The sequence below is a fragment of the Monopterus albus genome, unplaced genomic scaffold (assembly GCF_001952655.1).
Source record: "Monopterus albus unplaced genomic scaffold, M_albus_1.0 scaffold40.1, whole genome shotgun sequence".
Lineage (NCBI taxonomy): Eukaryota > Metazoa > Chordata > Actinopteri > Synbranchiformes > Synbranchidae > Monopterus > Monopterus albus.
In genome coordinates, this window is record NW_018127920.1 from 200,231 (window position 1) to 220,515 (window position 20,285).

General features: G+C 39.9%; 1 protein-coding gene across 3 annotated transcripts in view; it reads right to left on the minus strand.

Moving 5' to 3' along the window:
* Positions 1–20,285, minus strand: part of unc5db (unc-5 netrin receptor Db) — a 263,236-nt gene that overhangs the window by 103,552 nt on the left and 139,399 nt on the right. For all 3 annotated transcript variants that reach the window (XM_020599199.1, XM_020599197.1, XM_020599196.1), the window contains exon 3: positions 2,019–2,162. In XM_020599199.1, the coding sequence (XP_020454855.1) occupies positions 2,019–2,162 (144 nt within the window). The remainder of the gene's footprint in view (positions 1–2,018; positions 2,163–20,285) is intronic.

Here is a 20,285-nt window from a genome sequence, read left to right on the forward strand (position 1 = left end):
CTTTTGGATTTCCTTCTTAAAGCAAGAGTCCATGGCATTTATGTGTATACTGTAGCAGAAAAAAAACTTTAAATTAGTTTCGGTTTTTATAGCTTCACTATAAACACCAGCTAATCCTTCTGTATTCAGTCAACAACCATGCAATATCTGACTTGGCATAAAAAAAAGCTATGTCTATCTATATTTCATAGATAGACACAGTAATGATATGATAGGATATATAGATATGACATAGATAGATAGATAGATAGATGGATAGATAGATAGATAGAGGCCGGGGTTCAAATCCCAGCTGTGGTCTACCTCCAGTAGGCATCCTTAGGCAAGACATCATTACAATTAACTCTGCCTAACTCTGATATGAGAGAGATGCAAAATAATAGAGTCATGCCGGCGCAGACATTACCCGGATCAAGAAAATCTGTGTCAGATGTTGGAGAACCAGGACAATCTGATGATAACTGCTAAACAAAGGCTCACAGCACTTGCAAGAAGGTTAAAGAGATACATCAAAGAAACAGAGGTTAAAAGGGTAAATGCCCTGTTCTCCAAAGAACCATTCAAGGCGTACTCCCAGCTATAGTAGCTACAGTGCAACAACACTGTCTGAGCAGAGCCACTGAAAGCAGATACTGAACAGTACTAGAGGCATTTATGGGAGGAAGAGAAGACACATAATACCAGTGTCCAGTGGCTGCAGGACCTGAGAGCAGACCACAGGAATCTCCCAGAACAGGAAGCAGTCACCATCGCTGTAGCAGACATCCAACAGTGAGTCAAGAACATGAAGAGCTGGACAGCACCTGATCCAAACATGATCCAAAGATCCTCACAAGAGAACAGCACCATTCAACTATCAACCAATAACCTGCCTCTCCACAACATGGAAGGTCCTATCAGGGATCATAGCTGCAGAGCTACAGGTCCACATTAACTAGTACATGAGCACAGGTCAGAAGGGCACTGGGAAAAGCACCAGAGGCTCAAAACACCAGTTGATGATAAACAGAGCAGTCACCAATTACTCAAGATCCAGACAGACCAACCTGAGTAAAGCCAGGACAGACTACAGGAAAGCCTACAACTCAGTACCACACACATGGATCTGGGAATGCATGGCACTATACAAAGTCAACAGGACATTAAGGATCAAGAACTCAATAAGACTGTGGAGAACAACCTGGAGGTCAACCCTGGACCAATCGCACAAGTGACCATCAAGTGTGGCATATTCTAAGGTGATACACTATCTCTGCTGCTGTTCTACATAGGCCTGAACCCCCTCAGTCAGATAATCACAAGATGTGAATATGGAAATAAGTTCAAGAGTGGAGCTACCATCAGCCATCTCCTCTACATGGATGACATCAAGGTGTATGCCAAAAATGAATGAGACATCGACTCATCCACATGACATGGACCTTCAGTGAGGACAAAAATAGAAAAAGTGACAGTCAAAGATCTGATCAAATGATCAGTTAAAGAAAAACGGAAAATATTCCAACTTGTTTTGTTTTAAATTATTTTTATTCATTTTCTTTATTTTTGATCAATCGGAATTGTTTAAAATCTTATCCCATAGTTCAAGGTTGGCCAATCCCAGCCCTTGATGGCGCACAGTACCTATACATGTGCCTCAACTACATGTTTCACCTACACTGACACTGGCAGATTTGTTTTGACCTTTTAAAATGAAGAGTTTGTTTAGGTCAACTAAACCAGGTCTTTGAAAGCCACAACTTGACAATGTCAACAACAAGGCCAAGAACCCTGTTCCAGTCTAATCTTGAAATGCATCCATCTCATCAGACTATTCAGTTTTAACTGTTCACTGACCCTGTTTCCTTGTGTTTCAGTTGTGCATATTGTGAAATGCAGCTACAATAACCTTTGTAACAGCTGCTAAATTACTGATACCTGCCTCTCCACAACATGGAAGGTCATATCAGGGATCATAGCTGTAGAGCTACAGGTCCACATTAACCAGTACATGAGCCTAAAGGTATTTTCATACTCACAGGCAATACGAACAGTGGCCTTGCGACTCTTGGAGGTGCCCAGGTGGCTCCAGGCCACACAGAGACACCAGTAGTCCTCTGGGCCATGGAAATCCTCCACTTGCTGACGGGACACATTGATCATCACGTCACGTACCTTCAGTCCTGTGACAGCAAAGAAGATAAGCTAGTTAGCAAATATATAAACAAAATGTGTTACAGGTCTTATAGACTGGGATTATAAACTGGCACACAACTTTAATCCAATGGGTCCCCACCAATTAGTTTTCAGGTCAGGTTATTAGATACTGTAGTTCAGTGGATCCTGACAACATATTTTATATTGGGTATTTAGTATTTCAGAAGAAAATACAAACTTAGTATGTGCCAGGTTTCCATGGATCTATACTTGTAGAAATATTTCAGCATAAGGCAAAAGTGTCAACCTGCTACTGACCAAAATCAATAAAGTTGACCCTCTGGGGGCAATGGATGTCTGTACAAATTTTCACCTTAGTCTGTTCAGTAGTTGTTTAGGTATTACTTTGGACTAACGTGGTAGACAGACAAACACTGCCACCCGTGATGGTTAACAATGTGTCTTCAGGTCTTGGTTTGGAGGGGGGTTTTAAATTTGGTAGTACCAGTCTGGTTCAGTTGGGTCATAAACACCAGGCTTAGGTCTGTGCTTTAGGCACGTGCTGAATTACAGTTCAGAGAGAATATTGAAATGGGAAAGCCTAGCATTCTAAATAAGGGCCCTTAATCAATACCTCAATAAGTCTACAGGCTAATGTCAGTGATCAATGGATCTTACAGGATTAGCAATGCATAAATTCTTTAAAAAGGCTGACACACTCAGTGCATTCTTCTCCCTCTCTGCTGAGCTCTCAGGACATCACTAAGAAAATTGGCAGAATCACTGTCCCCTGGGGGCCTCTACTGTATGGTTGGAGCACTGAGTGCTGCTAACAAGAGGAATGCTAAATCAGCTATAGCAGAATTACAATTCATAATTTGGACTATGCTTCAAACAGCATATTTAGACTTGTACAACAGGACAATATACCATATTATGTAACACAAAAGGCATGTAAACACAGCCACAACACATTATGCTGAATGCGTTAAAGTAGAAGAAAAAAAAATCTGTATTCAAAAATCCTCTTAGGCAAAATGCTGCCAGACCTCAGTTGGAAATGTTCATCACTCTGTCATATAGCCTCACATGGGTATGCAGTACCCATTTTTAATCTGACTCATGGGCTTAGGGCCTGTCACATGTTTTTTCACTACTCCTTTGAGGCTTTTGCAGCCTGTAGTCGTTATACTCACAGCCGGATTAAAGGCAAGAGATGTGCAATGTGCTTGGGACTGCAAAAGACCAATACCTACATGCTTCCATTCCAAACCCTTCCACCCCTGACTTCTTTGTCTCTTATGCATCCAGTCTCTCTGATAAATAACTCTTTAATCTGACATGCTCTTACTGAAGTCAAACAGACTCATACTGTGGCTGCACAGCTTGCAACGCACTGAGCAGACTTCCAAATGAATACCAATTAAACCTGAGTGAATGGCAGCAGGGCTAAAGCCATGGATTCATGCTGGTGTTCGTGGTAAAATTAAGAAATGGAGAACATTTCTTGGCGGGCGGTCTCCACTGTGCAGGGTATAAATGACAACAACCGAAAAGTGGGCTTCTTCCTTTTTGTCACACTAAACATGGTTGACAGCTTGTGACAAGCTGATACAAATTAGGCCATTCATCTCAATATGGTTCACTGCAGTGTATACAGTGACCGGGATAGTTTAAATTGTGACTGACAGGCCTGGAGAAGAAAAAAAAGGCCACATTTAAGAAGAGTAATAAACAAAGCAGCAGCTCTAGGGCTGGTGTTTCCTAACCAAAGCCCCTGTAGACAGTGAGACACGGGCATAATTCATAATTTTTTGAGCAGCAGAAAGCTGGCAAGTGACAGTGTACATGTGGGAAGAGATAGAGCAGAGAAAATAATGACTGACTTTCCACGATGCCCTAAAAGTGTGAGTCTGTGTTTTAGAGAAGAGACAAAGGAGAGAGAGAGGACAGACAGACTGAGAGAGAGAAAAGGCAGCGGTAAGCTTTCCTGACAGAGCAACACATTTCCTGGAGTCCAAATCGGTGTCAACGGGTGGTTTGCCAGAGAGATGGAGATGAGTGGTGCCACTGTCAATTGTTAGCCCTATTTGTTTATAGGCAGAATACTGTTGACAGGGCTCATTAGGGTAAACCACCTGATCGGTTATCCTCCCCAGTCCCCTCCTCGCTCTTCGCACTTTCCTGAGTCACTTGATAAATCCATCTAAAACGATGGAATCACTCAGAAGAAAACTGGCAAAATGACTGGAATAAGAACTAAGTTTTTGTGGGTCTGTGATGCAGTGAAGAAGTGTTGCGGCTGCAGCTTTGCTAGAGTCTACCTCATTACAAGGATATGGATGGCAAGGGCTTCATTAAAATGTTGCACAGGGATCATTTCAAGGCTTCAACTTGGGGTTTGGGTACAGAAGAAAACTTTTCTCCCATGTCATCTTTCTCTCTCCCCACATATTACTGCTGGTTCTCTTCTGTTAACCATCCACTCAAGGCAAAATGGGAATGGGGTGCTGTCCCATAGATCAATATTAGACTTTTCAGAAAATAGCAATATCTGCCCAATGTACTGGCAAACCCAAAAGGCTGTGCTTGAAAGCACCTGCCCTCATTTTAAAGGCTGATGTTTCATTTACATCTATCTATGTGCATGCCATTACTGTAACTACAGGCCTGCATTACCCCTATGAACCCTCCGGTTTTTCTCATCATTTACAGGCTTATGGAATAGTCACTACATATCATTCCATATACATTTCTCTATGCAGGACATATTCAGCAGTTGAGAAATGCCACCACTTTTATGCATATGAAACTAAAATACACTTACTTATCTGTTGGAGTTTTTCAGGCTTTCCTTTTCTTCCTATTGATAAAATTAGCTTTTAGATTAGATTACAATGGATAATCCTTCATTATCCTCAAAAGGCAGTAGTACATACACAATCACCACAGCATCATCCAAAAGGGCACAGTTAGTCACCTGACAGTATTCAAGAAGCCAGTGGGAGCTGGGATAAGAGAATTTTTAAACCTGTTTGTCCTGCATTTTGTTTAGACCTGTGACCAGATGTAAGCAAATTAAACTCTGCAAACAAAGGATGACTTTGATCAGCCAAGATGAACTCTGCCTTCTTGAAAGACCTAAATTTATGAGTTTGATATGTCATTCAAAGTTGAACCAACAATCATGCTGTACTTTTTAATCTCATATACTGCTGTAAAACCTCTACAGCTTGATTGTAGTTGATGGTTGATTGAGTCTTCCTAAAATCAGTCACAATCTCTTTATGTTTGGAGACACTGGTGTTAATATTGCTTGTACCATTCAACTGTTTATCTCAGAACTCTATGCATTTTTAAATATTAAATAAATACAGGCCCATTTGTCTTGGCAGCCCTTATTTTTAAATTGTCCCCTTGAAGCTGGGTTACTGAGCCATTTTTGAAACCTACTCTAGAGGATCAATTAGTTATTCATTAGAACTGACTGACAATGTCAGTAATGTTATTTGATTGGTGTAATATCTGTATGGGTGGGCACTTAAATTGTTCATTATATCACAAATTCCAATGGATACTCAGGCAGTCAACCAGCTGGGAACTGGTTTGCCATTGCTTAGTCCTGTCATTTGAGCACCCACTACAATACTTTGTGACTGTGTTCAGTGCTGAGGTCATGCATTTATGAGTTCTGACACAGACTTTACCCCATCCTATGTATAAAGTGGCAATGTGCAGGAGTTTAACGATGATACTTGATTCATTTGGCTCGTTCTGCCTCTGCCTTCACTCATATTCTCACTTCCCAGTACTGTCACCTGCACACATCCACCCCCCCAAAGTAGCTTTTGTTCACAAGAGCTGTTGTTTATAGCTGCTTTTAAATCAAAAATATGTCTGATAAGAGGTTGCAAATGGCACTGCTGTTCTCTGCCCTTTGTCTTTTGGAGGTCATGGAGGTGAAAAACTAAATGGGTGAAATCATGGATATTACAGTGACAGGCTGAAAGGGCTTTCTTCAACCCGTTCTCTTCTCATGCATTGATTCACTAAGATGAACAGCCAGTTACAGTGGTCCCCCTTTACCAATAAGGCCCAACTAGCCGATGCCAATTCATCATGTCAAATCCCCAGAAAAGCCGCCAACAGGGTCCAACTAGTACCAATGGTGCGAGGCACACCAGGAAGACAACCGACTGTTGGCTTGGTGTGTCATGGCCCTAACAGTTCTCATTGTATATGTACACTAGCCCAACTCCACATGCTTCTGTCTACTGTGCATTCCCAGCTTTAGAGCCACACTTGCCTTGGACCTGCTACTATTACACATTTACCTCGTGTCTCCTTTCTGACTTTTTACCTGTTTGCTTGGGACACTTCCCTGTCTGTTACTGACCACAGCCTTGTGCTTATCACTGCCTACCTTACATTTCAAACTTGGTTTGCTTGGACTGTGGAAGTCTGTTCATCCTTTTATAAAAAGTTACCCCTTTACTACATCTGTGTAATAAATAGCTAACAGATTTGGACCCAAATGCAGGAAGAGAGACAATCATGTAAAAATTAAAAGATTTAATGCAACAAGTCCCCCTGCAGATACAGTATAAAGATGAGTAACTTAAATGTAAAAATAACTTAGCCAAGTGCCCTTTAACCAAGCAACAGATCAAATACAAGAACAGGTAATGATGGAGGAGATGAATAAAAAGGTGATTTGACAGGATGACAAACCAGGGAAAAGGAGATGACCAGAACCAACAGGAAATGTGCATGGAGGATAGACAACACACTGACAAATGACTGAAGGAAGTGAGGTGATTATAAAGGGCAGATGAGGTAGAGACAATGAGCAAGAGGTAAGTAATTAAGGTCATTTAGGGCAGAGTCAAGCTGAAGCTGCTGAGGGTAGCATGACACAGGAAAAGGCTTCAAAATAAAAGTCCAAAACAATCTGCCTGTGTGTGGGTCCTCTCTGAATCTTGTTTCTCACACCATTTGTGACATACAGTAGTAGTTAGCTTAGCTTGCTACTCTAGTTTCCGATTTCTGAGTGGAATACAAGCTCAGTAGTGCTATAGGTCCTTAATAATGATGAATGTTATAAAGAAACTGGCAGTTTAAATCACCAACAGTTGCTGAGCTACACTGATTTTTTTTCACAGTCAATACTGTTCAGTATATACATTAATATATGGAATAAGTAGCAAAATAATTCATTTTTTTTATTTGTAATTCTAAAAGTCTTTTATTAGCTGTGGTCCTTATTAGCAGCAAACGCTAAAGTAAGGCCAGCGACTGTATCAACAGGACTGCTTTTGATTCAGAGGAAATTTGTCTAAATTTGATAACTATGCAGCCAGACTAAAAGCTACAAGGAACGCTTCTTAAATTTTTAAATAAATCTATTCTCAGAAAAAAACAACAAAAAAAAAAACGGCTGTATACAGGAGGAGAAGGCCCACTGCATTCATAGTGTAATTGCTGTTAAAAAACATGAAAGACAAATGCACAATTTCCTGAGTGGTTGTTCATGGAAGTAAAAACAAGAATCAAGCTATATTACACAGTGACTGTATGAAAGGTTTCCAGCAAAAACACCTGCGTTTACTTAGAAAAAGCAATTATCTTGTTTATAGTCAGTCAGTTGCTGTAGTTGTACTGCAATTGCCTAAGAAGACCTTATTTGATCAGAAAACCCTCATGGAAGTTTTGGTTTGAGTCATAATATGGGTCCTTTTGGAAAACAGTGAAAACGCTTGTTGCCCTTAAAGGCCAGTGAAATGGATGTTATAAAGATGACAAAACATAACAGAAAACGAACATTACCAAGATTCAGCAGTAATTTTAATAGCCATGCTAATCATACTGTGTTAGCCTTGCTAATCACTGTGTAGTGAAAACTGGGAGCATGTACCAATATATAACTATAAAGACTTGCATCATTCAAGAAGCAAAGTTATTCAAATAAGCAGAAGGATGTATTTGGTGAATAAATTTCTTTCACTCAAAATTTGTACTTTTTCATTCATTCAATCAGCAATCATTCAGTTATTAATTACACCTGTGGATTTCCTACTATCATATGTCAATATCACTTCAAATTAAAGTGTATTTATCAAGTACTTTAAGACACAAAGCTTGTTGACCAAAGCACTACACAACCAACACAATACATGGCTAAAAAATACATAAAATAATTACAAGTGGATGGAATAAAATAAAGCTCTATGACTTAAAAGCCAAGTTAAACAAACCAGTTTTGAGAGTGGACTTGAGTAGCTCTGTAATAGATTTAATGTGCATTGGTAAACTGTTCCAAAATTTGGGAGCAGCCACAGCAAATGCTCGGTCACCCCAGTGTCTGCACCTGGACCTTGAAACCTCTACGAGGAGCTGATTTGCTGACCTGAGTTTTTGAACAAACTGGAGGTGAGACAAAGATGATTGTTAACATCTATAACGCATTACAGTAATCAATCCTGGAACTAATAAAAGCATGGATCGCTTTTTCAAATTCACTGAATGCCAGGCTAATATTCTCAGCTGGAAGAAGCTTGTTTTGATGTCTGAGTTTTGCTTGTCAAATTTCAAGTCAATATCCAATATTCCCCTTTGATTCTTTACAGCCAGTTTCAGATGAGATGCCGGGGGGAAGACCTGAATTGGGACTGATGGGAAGACTTGTGAAGCCAGTCGTAATGCATTTAGTTCTGTTCCAGTTTAGATACTGAAAATTTCCTACCAACCATGATTCAATATCAGCTACGAAATAATGCAAGGACTGCAGTGTGGTGGTGTCATTCAGTCTCAAGGGCAAATAGATTTGAATATCACTGGCATAGCAATGAAAAGAGAACTCATCTAAAATTGAGCCAAGTTAGAGCATATACAGTATAAGGAGAAAAGAACAGGGCCAAGAATGGAGCCTTGGGGAACGCCACAGGTAAGGAGAGCACAGAAGGAAAAGTTCTCACCAATCTGTCCTCTACAAAAAAAGCCTTACACTTACAGTAATATACTGATCCACCATTTTACTGTTCAGAAATGTATTGTAGGTTGCTGAAATTGTCATAGACTGTCATATTATTTTAGTTCTCTGTAGTGATACTTTCTAATATAAAGGCTATACATATTGCAGTATTCACTCCTCTGCTAGTTCAGCATACCTGAAGAGCAGCTGCCCACCCATATTAAACTCTTACTGTACATCAGCTTACATTAGTCTCATGTGCTACCTGGAAGACTAATGTTTTAATGCCTCTGTTCAACACCTGTGATGTGAAAGCATCAGATTAGCACACAGAAACAGGAACTAGAAGTGTGTGCCCTAGTCAGTTTTATTGTAAATTTCTAATGCTCCACAAAGCATCTGTTACTTACGCTCTTAAATATGCAGCAAATAAATACTATAAATAACTAATTAAAAATTAACATAATGCTTCTTGAATCGGCAGCCCTATAATTGTCAGACTTAGCGTGTAATGCTGCCGATAAGCGAGGGTGAGCTCAGTTACAGAGTCAGACGAGTGAAAGTAAACACTGTCTCTTTAATAAGAGCACTGATAGCAAAACACATGGATAACACAAAGCAGGATTCAGATTAAGCACGCAACACTCAGGTTGATAATACAGTACAGGGTCAGATCCAGCAAACTTACACAAACAAGGTTTCCACGAAAGCACAGTCAAAAAAAAGGAAACCCAAGGTCGATACACAGAAAACACAATCCGAAATCAGGAGTGCTAGGCAATACTCGGTGGTCACAAGGTAATCCGGGGTCAGAGCTAGAATCACAGGTACAGGAAAAATGCTGGAAAGTTTGAACAGGAGTTAGAACAATCTGGAAGCTTCTTGGCGCGGGGAAGCTGCCTATATGCTGTTGTAAGCAGGTGTCAGTAATGAGAAGCAGGTGAAACCAATGTGGGTGATGAGATAAAGTTCCCGAGAGTCAGGGTGAGCTGGGGACAGGAAGTAGTGTCAAAATAAAAGCATGAGACTGGAAGCAGTGGGACAAGATCATGACAATAATACACTCCAGCATCTAAATGATGGACTAGTTGCTGAAGAACTAGACCTGATTACTCCTCACCCTGTTTGAAGAAACAAAATCGTGTCTTATCAGTGTGGTACATTTCCATAACTTGAATATTCCATTTGTTTAATTTGATTTGGAACTAGTTGGTCCAGTTTCTTTTAAGGTGATCATCTGCTGTATATTCTGTTCAGCACTGTGGAACAGGCGTGAAATAGCATTGGATCATTGTCATTGTCTCTTGATGGTACTGCATCTGTGCAAGATTGCAGTGTGGCTGTTGTTTGGTGAGGCTCATTATTGCAATGTATAATTTTTTCTAGGACATATAAGAATTTCAAATGGAACATGCTCTATCCTTTTTCACTAACTTCAAAAGACATCACATCAATATGTGTCCCAGCCTGCATTTCTACTGTATTATCATCACTCTGCTGCCATATTAATATTCAAAACCTCAGAGTTATGTATATGTATGATTGTGGATGGGGAGGTTTAATGTCAAGGTATGAAGCTACCTTCAACTTTTCCATGCCTCCATGACTTAGATACAGGCTGTGAAATTGCTCCTAAACTCCAGTGAGGTGCAAGTAAATTATGATAGTAGCTGGTGAGTTAGTGTGTTTGACAGTTCCCAACAATCGAGCCTCTTTTCTGCTCGATAAACCTTCCTGTCTGGTTTAAAAAGCAGAAGACTGAGGGACAGATGCTATTTTTTATTCAGCTGTCTCTGTGGCCAGTAGAAAAGAGTTAGCTCCTTCACTTGTGTTGATATCAGACAAAAAAATCCAGTAAATGTGATCATACAGTGAGTTGGAGAAGAACACATTCTGATTGTTTTAATGATGTGTCAAATGCCTTTATGTGAACGATGGGAGTCGGCTCCTATCTGAGAGCTAATTTTGTTTTCCTTTCTCTTTTCTCTATTAATTAATAAGACAGAACAACAGCACTAAGAGAGCTCATGTACCTCTGCCAAGGCACAACATTTGCTCACGCAAATGGGTCCTTTGTGGAAAATGAGATCCAGAACAACACAAAATTTGTCCAAAATGCCTTGATCCGGACTGGATCTGGATAATCTTTTAGGGTATGAAAGGTAGATATATAATGTGCATCTTACCTGAACATTTCAGGGTTCCATCTTCATTATAGGCCGCATTATGATGGTTTTCAATGTTAACTTTAAATGGCAGTCAGATCTGGATGCAATTTGGTCTGGTGACAGACATTGCCACCCTCCATCGGTGTGTCCAATTTCAAACAAAAATTAGTTTGATGAGTTTTGACAAAGATATTTCTTAAAAATATTGCTCTATGTTAAAGATGGGATTTTTTTTCTGTGTGATTTTTTTTTTGTTGTTCTTATTTTTTGTGACCTTGATCTTTGACCTTTTTCAGCCAATATCAGAATCACAATCAGCTTTATTGGCCAGGTGTGTCGGACACATGAGGAATTTGACTATGGTACATCGGCTCTCAATGTGCAAACAGTACACAGCATAAGGCTGTGTAATATAACAAAATAAGCAGTATTAACAGCAACAATCATTGCAAACAATGCAGAAAAAGCAGTATAAACAGACAGTAAACAATGCAGACAACAAAGGAATGTTCATTGAAATGAGATAAATAGGAATAAAAAACAGAGTACTTAAAGCTAGAGACCTCTATTATAATAATGTATAATCTGTACAATGTATATATACACAGGCATTGCACTGAGGGTGATTGTCCAGTCATACTGTCATGGGTTAAGTGTACATCAGAGTGACGGCCTGGAGAAAGAAACTGTCCCTGTGCCTGGTTGTCTTGGTGCACAGTGACTGGTAACACCGTCCAGAGGGGAGGAGTTCAAACAGATTGTATCCGGGGTGTGAGGGGTCTGCAGTGCTGTAGAACTGTATCAGCAGCTCCTGGGGCAGGTCGAACTTCCTGAGCTGGCGCATATCTAATCACTTCTAGGTTTGGCCCCCACCAGCGTGTGTACCAAGTGTGCTGATGATCCATCCAGCCACTTGTCTGTAATAATTGTGTGTGTGTGTTTTCTTTTCTTTTTTGTTATTTTTTGTGACATTGACCTTGTCCGTAATCCTGCTCAGCAAACAAACACACACACACACACACACAGAACCAAAAACATAAGCTTTCTTGGACTTTATGCCTAGAGTATAGTAGCATTAGAATTATGACATACAGTACATTTATGTACAAAGACCAGATTCACTGTGTTTAGTGTTTGTAGCAAAATGATTATTTACAATATTCAGTATGCATACATTATGTAATAGTGTTTGATGTTTTTACATTGTTTTTGCATCAAACATAATTTAAAATGATGGTATGCTGGAAATTACATGCTTTAGTATTATTACATTCAATAATTTAAGTTATATACATGCACACACACCAATTACAGGTGAAAACTTCGCTAAATTTTATTGAATTATAAAAGCTAGAAGTGGCTCTAAGTAAAGAGCCTGCTCTTATTGCTGAGCTGAGCCAAATGACCTGGCTCACTAAAGAGAACCAGAATTCCCATCACTAGTTTGTTTATTGTAAACAGGCTGTTATCAGCACATTTTTCTGTCAAACACCAACTTTGTGTCATCTCCTTTTTGTTGCTTTTCAAGAGCTGTGCAGAGCCCCATTACTGATGCATACTACACTCAACAGACATGTGCCCTTATCTGGTCTGTTCCAGTGCACAGTGGGTTGCATGCTAATAAAGCTAACCTCACTGAAGCCACAATCACCTTATTCATGAAGAGCTTAACATGTTGCCACAGGTTACATCACGTGTTTCTGAATATATTTTGTCATGTATGGAACACAGTTCATATACAGTGTGCATGACCTGATTCTGTAAACCATTTAACAGCAGCACTCCGATTGTGCTCTTTTACTATTGTTACATTATAAAAATTATGACATGTTAAAGTTTCTACATGTTGCCAATTCCAGTTCAACTCATTTTACTTCCATGCATTCATTAAAAAGCTTATTTTGAAGGGAGCTGGGCAACAGCCATGTTTATAATGTTCACCTCAAATGCAGTCTGAAGCCAGTCATACAGCTAAATGTTAAGTTTATCATGTAGTAGCAGCAGCAGTGCAGGTAATTACAACACAAGGGTTTTTCCTCGGGGCTTTACCTCAAGTGTGACTCCTGAATCTTAATTAATTTTTTTTATTGTAAAATAACTTTCAAGAAAAAAAAGTAGATGCTTAAGAACGATCTGCCTTCTATGCATATAGGAATCAAGAGCTGTGACTTATAGTTAACCACATCTGCATGTGCATTTTTATTACTCTTGCTTTATTACTTTTATAATTCATTACATATTTTAATCAGCCTTTTTATGTGGCCAGAACCTGTGAATTTTGACATGGCGTTCACACCAAAGATAAACCAATGAAGTAACCAATAATCAATGAACAAGATGTCTACATCCTCAACAATGTTGCCAAAAATAAATAAATAAATAAAATGGGAGGGCACTTTTAGCCTGTGAAATTCTGCTATGAACAGAAAGTAACAAGAAAATAAAAAACATCAGTTCAGGTCAGAATGATATTGCAGCTCATTCTGATGCAGACTGCAGTTTAAACCACAACATGTAAAACACTACACCATTAATATCAAAATAAGCTGTACACACATACAGACACACGCATAAACACACACACACACACATGAGTTCTGTGACATATTAAGAATACAGTACACATACAAATAACCTGTCATGCACAAATCAGGGCCCTGAAAATTGTGAAATTCTGGAATTCTCCCAGGGGGAGGGGCTTGAGAATCTAGCAATCTGCCAGAAAACTGATTATCATTCATAGGGTGGAACTGAAAACAAAGCCATTTCAATCATTCTTTTTTCATTGCTTCCCTTGGATGAGATCTGACTTTGTAATCAATGCAAAACTAGGTTCACTGTCTTTGTCATGGGATACTGACAGAATAACATGTGAAAAACGTAAATGCTGGAACCCAACAGTGAGGAGATCCAGTGGCTATGTTGTGGGGGGACATTTTGCTGAAATGGTTTGGGTCCACCTGTCCCCTTATAGAGAGAAGGGTCACTGCAGATCAACATGAAGCTCTTCTGAGTGATCACCTTTATCCTGTGATGATACATGTCTATCCTGATGGGAGAGGCCTTTTCCTGGATGACAGTGCCCCATCCACAACGCACAAGGGGTCACTAAATGCTTTGATTCAAAGAAAAGATGAAATGATGTGAATCATATGCTGTGGCTTTCACAATGACCAGATCTCTACCTAGCTGAACACCTAAGTGCCCTGTTAGACAGCGTCTTCACCACCATAATCAAAACACCAAATGAGGCAATACTTTAGACGACAGGCCTTCTGATGCTGTAGTTAGTAGTAGGTTCTGTAATTTGTCTTCAAGTAACTGTAAATTTGTATATAGTTAATGTGCCAGTTATAAAAGTACTTTGGTAAAAGACACTTGGGTTTTGGTTAATATTACTCACCATTTACCCATTGAATAGTGAGGTTTCATTGGGATCAAATTGAACCCAAACATAAGAAGTCTTACTTTTTTGAAAAAAAAAAAATTAAAAACACAGACAGGATTTTCTTGGTTTGCATAGCCAGCCTGCAGTAAAATCATTATGCCTTTTAATTCCACAGCTGCACACTGGAGTTTTCTTTTCTTCAGTGTCTGTGGTGTAACTCCATACATGCCCAGCTCCTCCTGAATTGTCATTGACTGCAGCAGCTAATGAATATTTTACACATTTGATTAATGTGATGATTTATTTACTGATTAATCATTTAATATATTCATTGTTGTTTTTTTATATATATAAAATCTTAGATAATTGTGAGAAATGCTCATTTTTATTCCCCTGGCTCCAAAATGCTGCTGTCTTCTCCTGCTTTGTCCAAATCCCAAAGATATTTATTTTACTAATATGTGAAACAAAAGCAGCAAATTCTCACGTTTCAGGAGCAGGAATAGAATTTTTTTGGCATTTTCACTAATTGTTGAGCCTGCTTACATTTATCTAACTGTTGTCTCATCTGTCCACACCTTAATCTTGTTCATCAAATGTTCTATGTCTCAGACTCGCTCCCTGCTCAGTGTGTTTGAGGAAGATGCTGGGGTGCTTACAGACTACACCAACCAGCTGCTACAATCAATGCAGCGGGTGTTTGGAGCTCAGGTACTAAACTAAACACAAACATGCGCACAGTCTGTTCTCTTCTATGACTTAGTGTGCCCCCCACCCACCTAAATTATTAAATAAATGAAAAATCAACTCGAGAGGAGTTATTCATAAGAACCTAATTAAAATTAAGATGACTCCTCTTATAGTAGAAAATAATAGGACAATCAAATGTTGACTATTAAATATCAGATCTCTCTCATCTAAATATCTGTTAGTGAATGATTTGATAAGTGAACATCACATTGACTTATTGTGTCTTACTGAAACATGGTTACAGCAGGAAGAATATGTCAGTCTAAATGAATCCACTCCACCTGGTCACAGTAACTGTCACATCCCTCGAAACACAGGCCGAGGTGGTGGCGTGGCAGCGATCTTTGACTCAAGCCTATTAATCAACCCTAGACCTAAACATAGTTATAACTCATTTGAAAGTCTCACCCTGAGTCTCTCACACCCAAACTGGAAAACTCAAAAGCCTGTTCTGTTTGTTATTGTATACCGTCCACCTGCTCCTTATTCAGAGTTTTTAAGTGAATTCTCAGACTTTCTGTCTGATTTAGTGCTTAGTACAGATAAAATAATCATAGTAGGCGACTTTAACATTCATGTAGATGCCGACAATGACAGCATCAACAATGCATTCTGTTCATTATTAGACTCAGTTGACTTCTCTCAAACTGTATTTTGCAATATTGCCAACATCAGGAGCATCCTGTCTCAAAGTGATGCTGAAAAACTGGTCTATGCATTTGTTACTTCCAGGCTCGACTACTGTAACTCTTTACTATCAGGATGTCCCAATAATTCCCTAAAAAGCCTCCAATTAATCCAAAATGCTGCAGCCAGAGTACTGACAGGAACTAGCAAGAGAGATCATATCTCTCGCATATTAGCTTCTCTCCACTGGCTCCCTGTAAAATCCAGGATAGAATTTAAAATCCTTCTACTAACATACAAAGCCCTTAATGACAAGGCTCCATCATATCTTATAGACCTTATAGAGCCTTATCATCCCAATAGAGCACTTTGCTCTCAGAGTGCAGGTCTACTTGTGGTTCCTAGAATCCACAGAAGCAGAATGGGAGGCAGAGCCTTTAGCTATCAAGCTCCTCTCCTATGGAACCAACTCTCAGTTCAGGAGGCAGACACCCTCTCTACCTTTGAGACTAGACTTAAACCTTTCCTTTTTTGATAAAGCTCATAGTTGGGGCTGGATCAGGTGACCCTGAGCCTTCCCTTAGTTATGCTGCTATAGGCCTAGGCTGCTGGCGGTCCTCCCTTGATGCTCCGCTCCTCTCCTCTCCTCTCCTCTCCTCTCCTCTCCTCTCCTCTCTTCTCCATCTATATGCCACCACTACTCGTCACTAACTGTGTGTCTCCTCTCTCCTGTAGTGTGTCCTCTCTCTCTCCCTATATCTTTCTGCAGGTATTCCTGGCAAGTATTACCACTGAAGATAAAGAACAAGTGAACTTTCTTCTCTTTAGTGGTGTGACACATGGCAAGGAAGGAAGATTTCACTCAGTCTCTTCCAGCCCTGATGATTATGAGGGTGGAGTGTATCTAATCAGTCCACTCAGGATGAAAACAGGTTCTACTGCTAACCTGAAGCACCAGCAATCTGTCTCTCTTTCTTTCTCTCATACACATAAACACACACAGCCAAAAACAGACAGATTAGGCAACCTAAACAAGTCCAGAATTGTTTACGGAGCAACTCATCTACCCTGAGGGACAAGCTGAACCGAGGGACCCTGAGTATCATGCTAATGTTATGAGGTTTTTTTTTTTATTTGATGTAATTTGTTGCAGAAAATCATTCAAATTTCACCACATCTCACATAAATAGAAAAAATGGCACAGGCTAATTACAATTGTTCTATTATATATAATAGAGGTTGTAGGGTTACTTTTTAAACCTTTATCTAACCAAGGTACATTTTCTGAGCCTGAACACTCCTTATCAAGAATTTATTACTCAGTACTCATACACGTTCACTGTTGGAAGGTGTTCAATAAAATCACAGACTGATCATTGATAAACCACACAGGAGCAATTGCAGGTTGCCATGCTTAAGGGAACCTTTATTCATGCTAATGTGTTGACCTTTCACTTCCCTCACCCACAGTTTTCTTGTTGGTTTTAAGATCAAACAAGAAATCCTGTAATTCCAGATAGTTTTCCTTATTTCTCACCCAACTAAATCACAGTTTAGAATGGAACTTAGCTCATTATTAAAAGTAGGATTGTTAGGTTTTGGACTTGCTTCCTGTTTTGTACTATATACTGTATGCTGCTTACTAGATTGCATTATACAATCTACTAGTATTTCATTAAAATTATAAGCTATTAAAATATATTGTTAATATTTCAAATAAATTATTATTAATAAATATGCATAGTATTAATATTCATACTAATACTATTATTAGCATTCTTCTACCCTGGGAACACTTCAGGATCCTCCTGTCAGGGAGGGGTGTGTGGAGCTCCCATGAAGGTGGAGGTGTGAACCCAATTAAAGAGCCAGTAATGCTGGGACAGCAGAACAGATTTTAATGTCTTCCTCAGGAACGGAATCAGACAGGAACAGAAACGGTCTGGAGGGGTCAGGCAAAGAGTAGTACTTAGTTCGGTCTGTGGTCGGGGTTTCCAGCAGGGGAGCAGGGAAGGCAAAACAGAATCTCTAGTCAGTAGTGCAGGCGAGGTGTCGTTACCAGGAGAGCAGTCCAACAAAAGGGATGAGGCAGTATCTCAGGTTGATGGAACAGGCAGGGCGTCAGTATCAGAATAATCAGGCACTGACGAAAAGAAGGCAGGAGAGTCTAGACAATGCATAGAACAATCTGGTAGCTCCTCGCATAGTGATACCAATGTGGTTGATGATATGAAGTTCTTGGGAGTCAGGGTGAGCTGGGGGCAGGAAGTAGTTACAGAATAAGAGCATGTGGCAGGAAGTGGATGGGGCAGAATCATGACAGGTAGTAGGTCTGGTACTTCAATATTTCTTTAACCTAAACTTGGCTAAGTTTCAGGTTTTTACTTGTATATCACAATAAGTCCCCGATCTGGATTAAAAACTCACTGGGAATCTTATTTCCTCTAATTGCATCCAACTTTTCCTTGCAGCTTAGTCTTGCCCAAGTAAGATGCTAGGAGAAACTGAAGTGTGAAAGGAAGCATGTTTTTAACTGACATATAACATCCTTTCCTCCAGTCCATCAGATGAAGTGTCCACAAACTGATTTCTGATATAGGGGTGTGTGAAACCGTGACAGACTTCTGTGAAGGATGTACTTGTGGATCCTCAGTAATGGCTCCTCTCTTCTCAGAGCAGAAATAAAAGCTTTGGGATATCCTTGATCTCTGATATCAGCCTGGAGGTTATTCCAGAGGATGAGGGCATGATAGAAGGCCCTACAGCTTAGTATCATCAGCATAGACAGCTGTGATGTGATCTATAGTTCACATCAGATTTGATGTTAATATAAGAAATGTACTGTTCTAGACAAATGCTATATTATAAGACACTGAGTTTCTTAAAATAAAGGTTCTTGTTTGGATGCTAAAGCTACAGTTTGTTTTTATGACAAGGGATTTGTAGAAAACATCTTCTATTCAAAGTAAGATGAGGGCAATTGTGTTCCAATCACAAACCTGAATGGGCACAGTCTGAATACTAGTTGTAGTTCATCAGAAAACAGAGATTGGTGGAATTACACACTAATGGTGTCTGGCCCTCTGAAGTTGCCTTAAAATCCAGTTGTGCAAACCACTGTAGCTTGCCTTAACAAGTACAATTCAGGTATTGAGAATGGAGAGCCAGATAAATGCGGTTGTAAAATCTGGATTTTTCTATTTAAGGCAGTTAGTGAAATTAAAACCCTTTTTGTCGCGGCAGCATTTGGAGACAGTGATCCATGCATTTGTTACATCACGCATGGATTACTGTAATGCCCTGTATGCTGGACTTGGTCAATCCGGGCTTGCCCGCCTCCAGAGGATCCAGAATGCTGCCGCTCGGTTATTGGTTGGGGGCGTAAGAAGGACCACATAACGCCAGTACTGGCATCTCTCCACTGGCTTCCGGTGCGTTTCAGGGTTAGTTTTAAGATTCTTTTATTTGTTTATAAATCCTTAAATGGGCTGGCACCATCTTATCTTGTGGAACTTTTGCATCCATATAATCTGTCGCGGTGCCTCAGATCAGCAGATCAGCTTCTTCTGGAGGCACCGAGGGCCAGGCGGAAAACTAGGGGGGATAGAGCCTTTGCTGTGGTAGGTCCAAAACTGTGGAATGCCTTGCCGCTTTATATTAGGCAGGCCCCCTCCCTGTCTACTTTTAAGTATTATTTGAAGACCCACTTGTATTCATTGGCGTTTGGCCAGGAATGGGACTCTGTCTGTAGTGTTAGTGTCTATATTACTGTTTATAGCTTTTTATGTGTGGTTTTTTTATATTTGTATGATATGTTAAGTGCTTTGGTCAGCTGTGCTGTGGTAAAGCGCTATATAAATAAAGTTGAGTTGAGTTGAGTTGAGTTGCTGATCATACTCTAAAACATGATCCAGATCTGATCTGGATGAAGGATTTTAGCACACATTTTGTGTTGTTCTGGATCTCATCTTTCACAAAGGAACCATTTGCATGAGATAATGTTGTGGCTTGACAGAGGCACATGTGCTCTCTGACTGATCCAATTCTTTTTGTGGGAATGTGGCCGAAGTCCCTAGTCCAGACAAGCTCCACTCAGCTGCCGAGGCTTCAGAGCCCCCACCCTCTAAATTGGAGAAAGACTGACCCATGCTCTGGAATTATACCAGCATTTTTGCATCAGCAAGTGGCACCACTATTTGACTAGCGCCGAGGGAGGCCATGTCTTCTGTACCATCAGGACAGTATG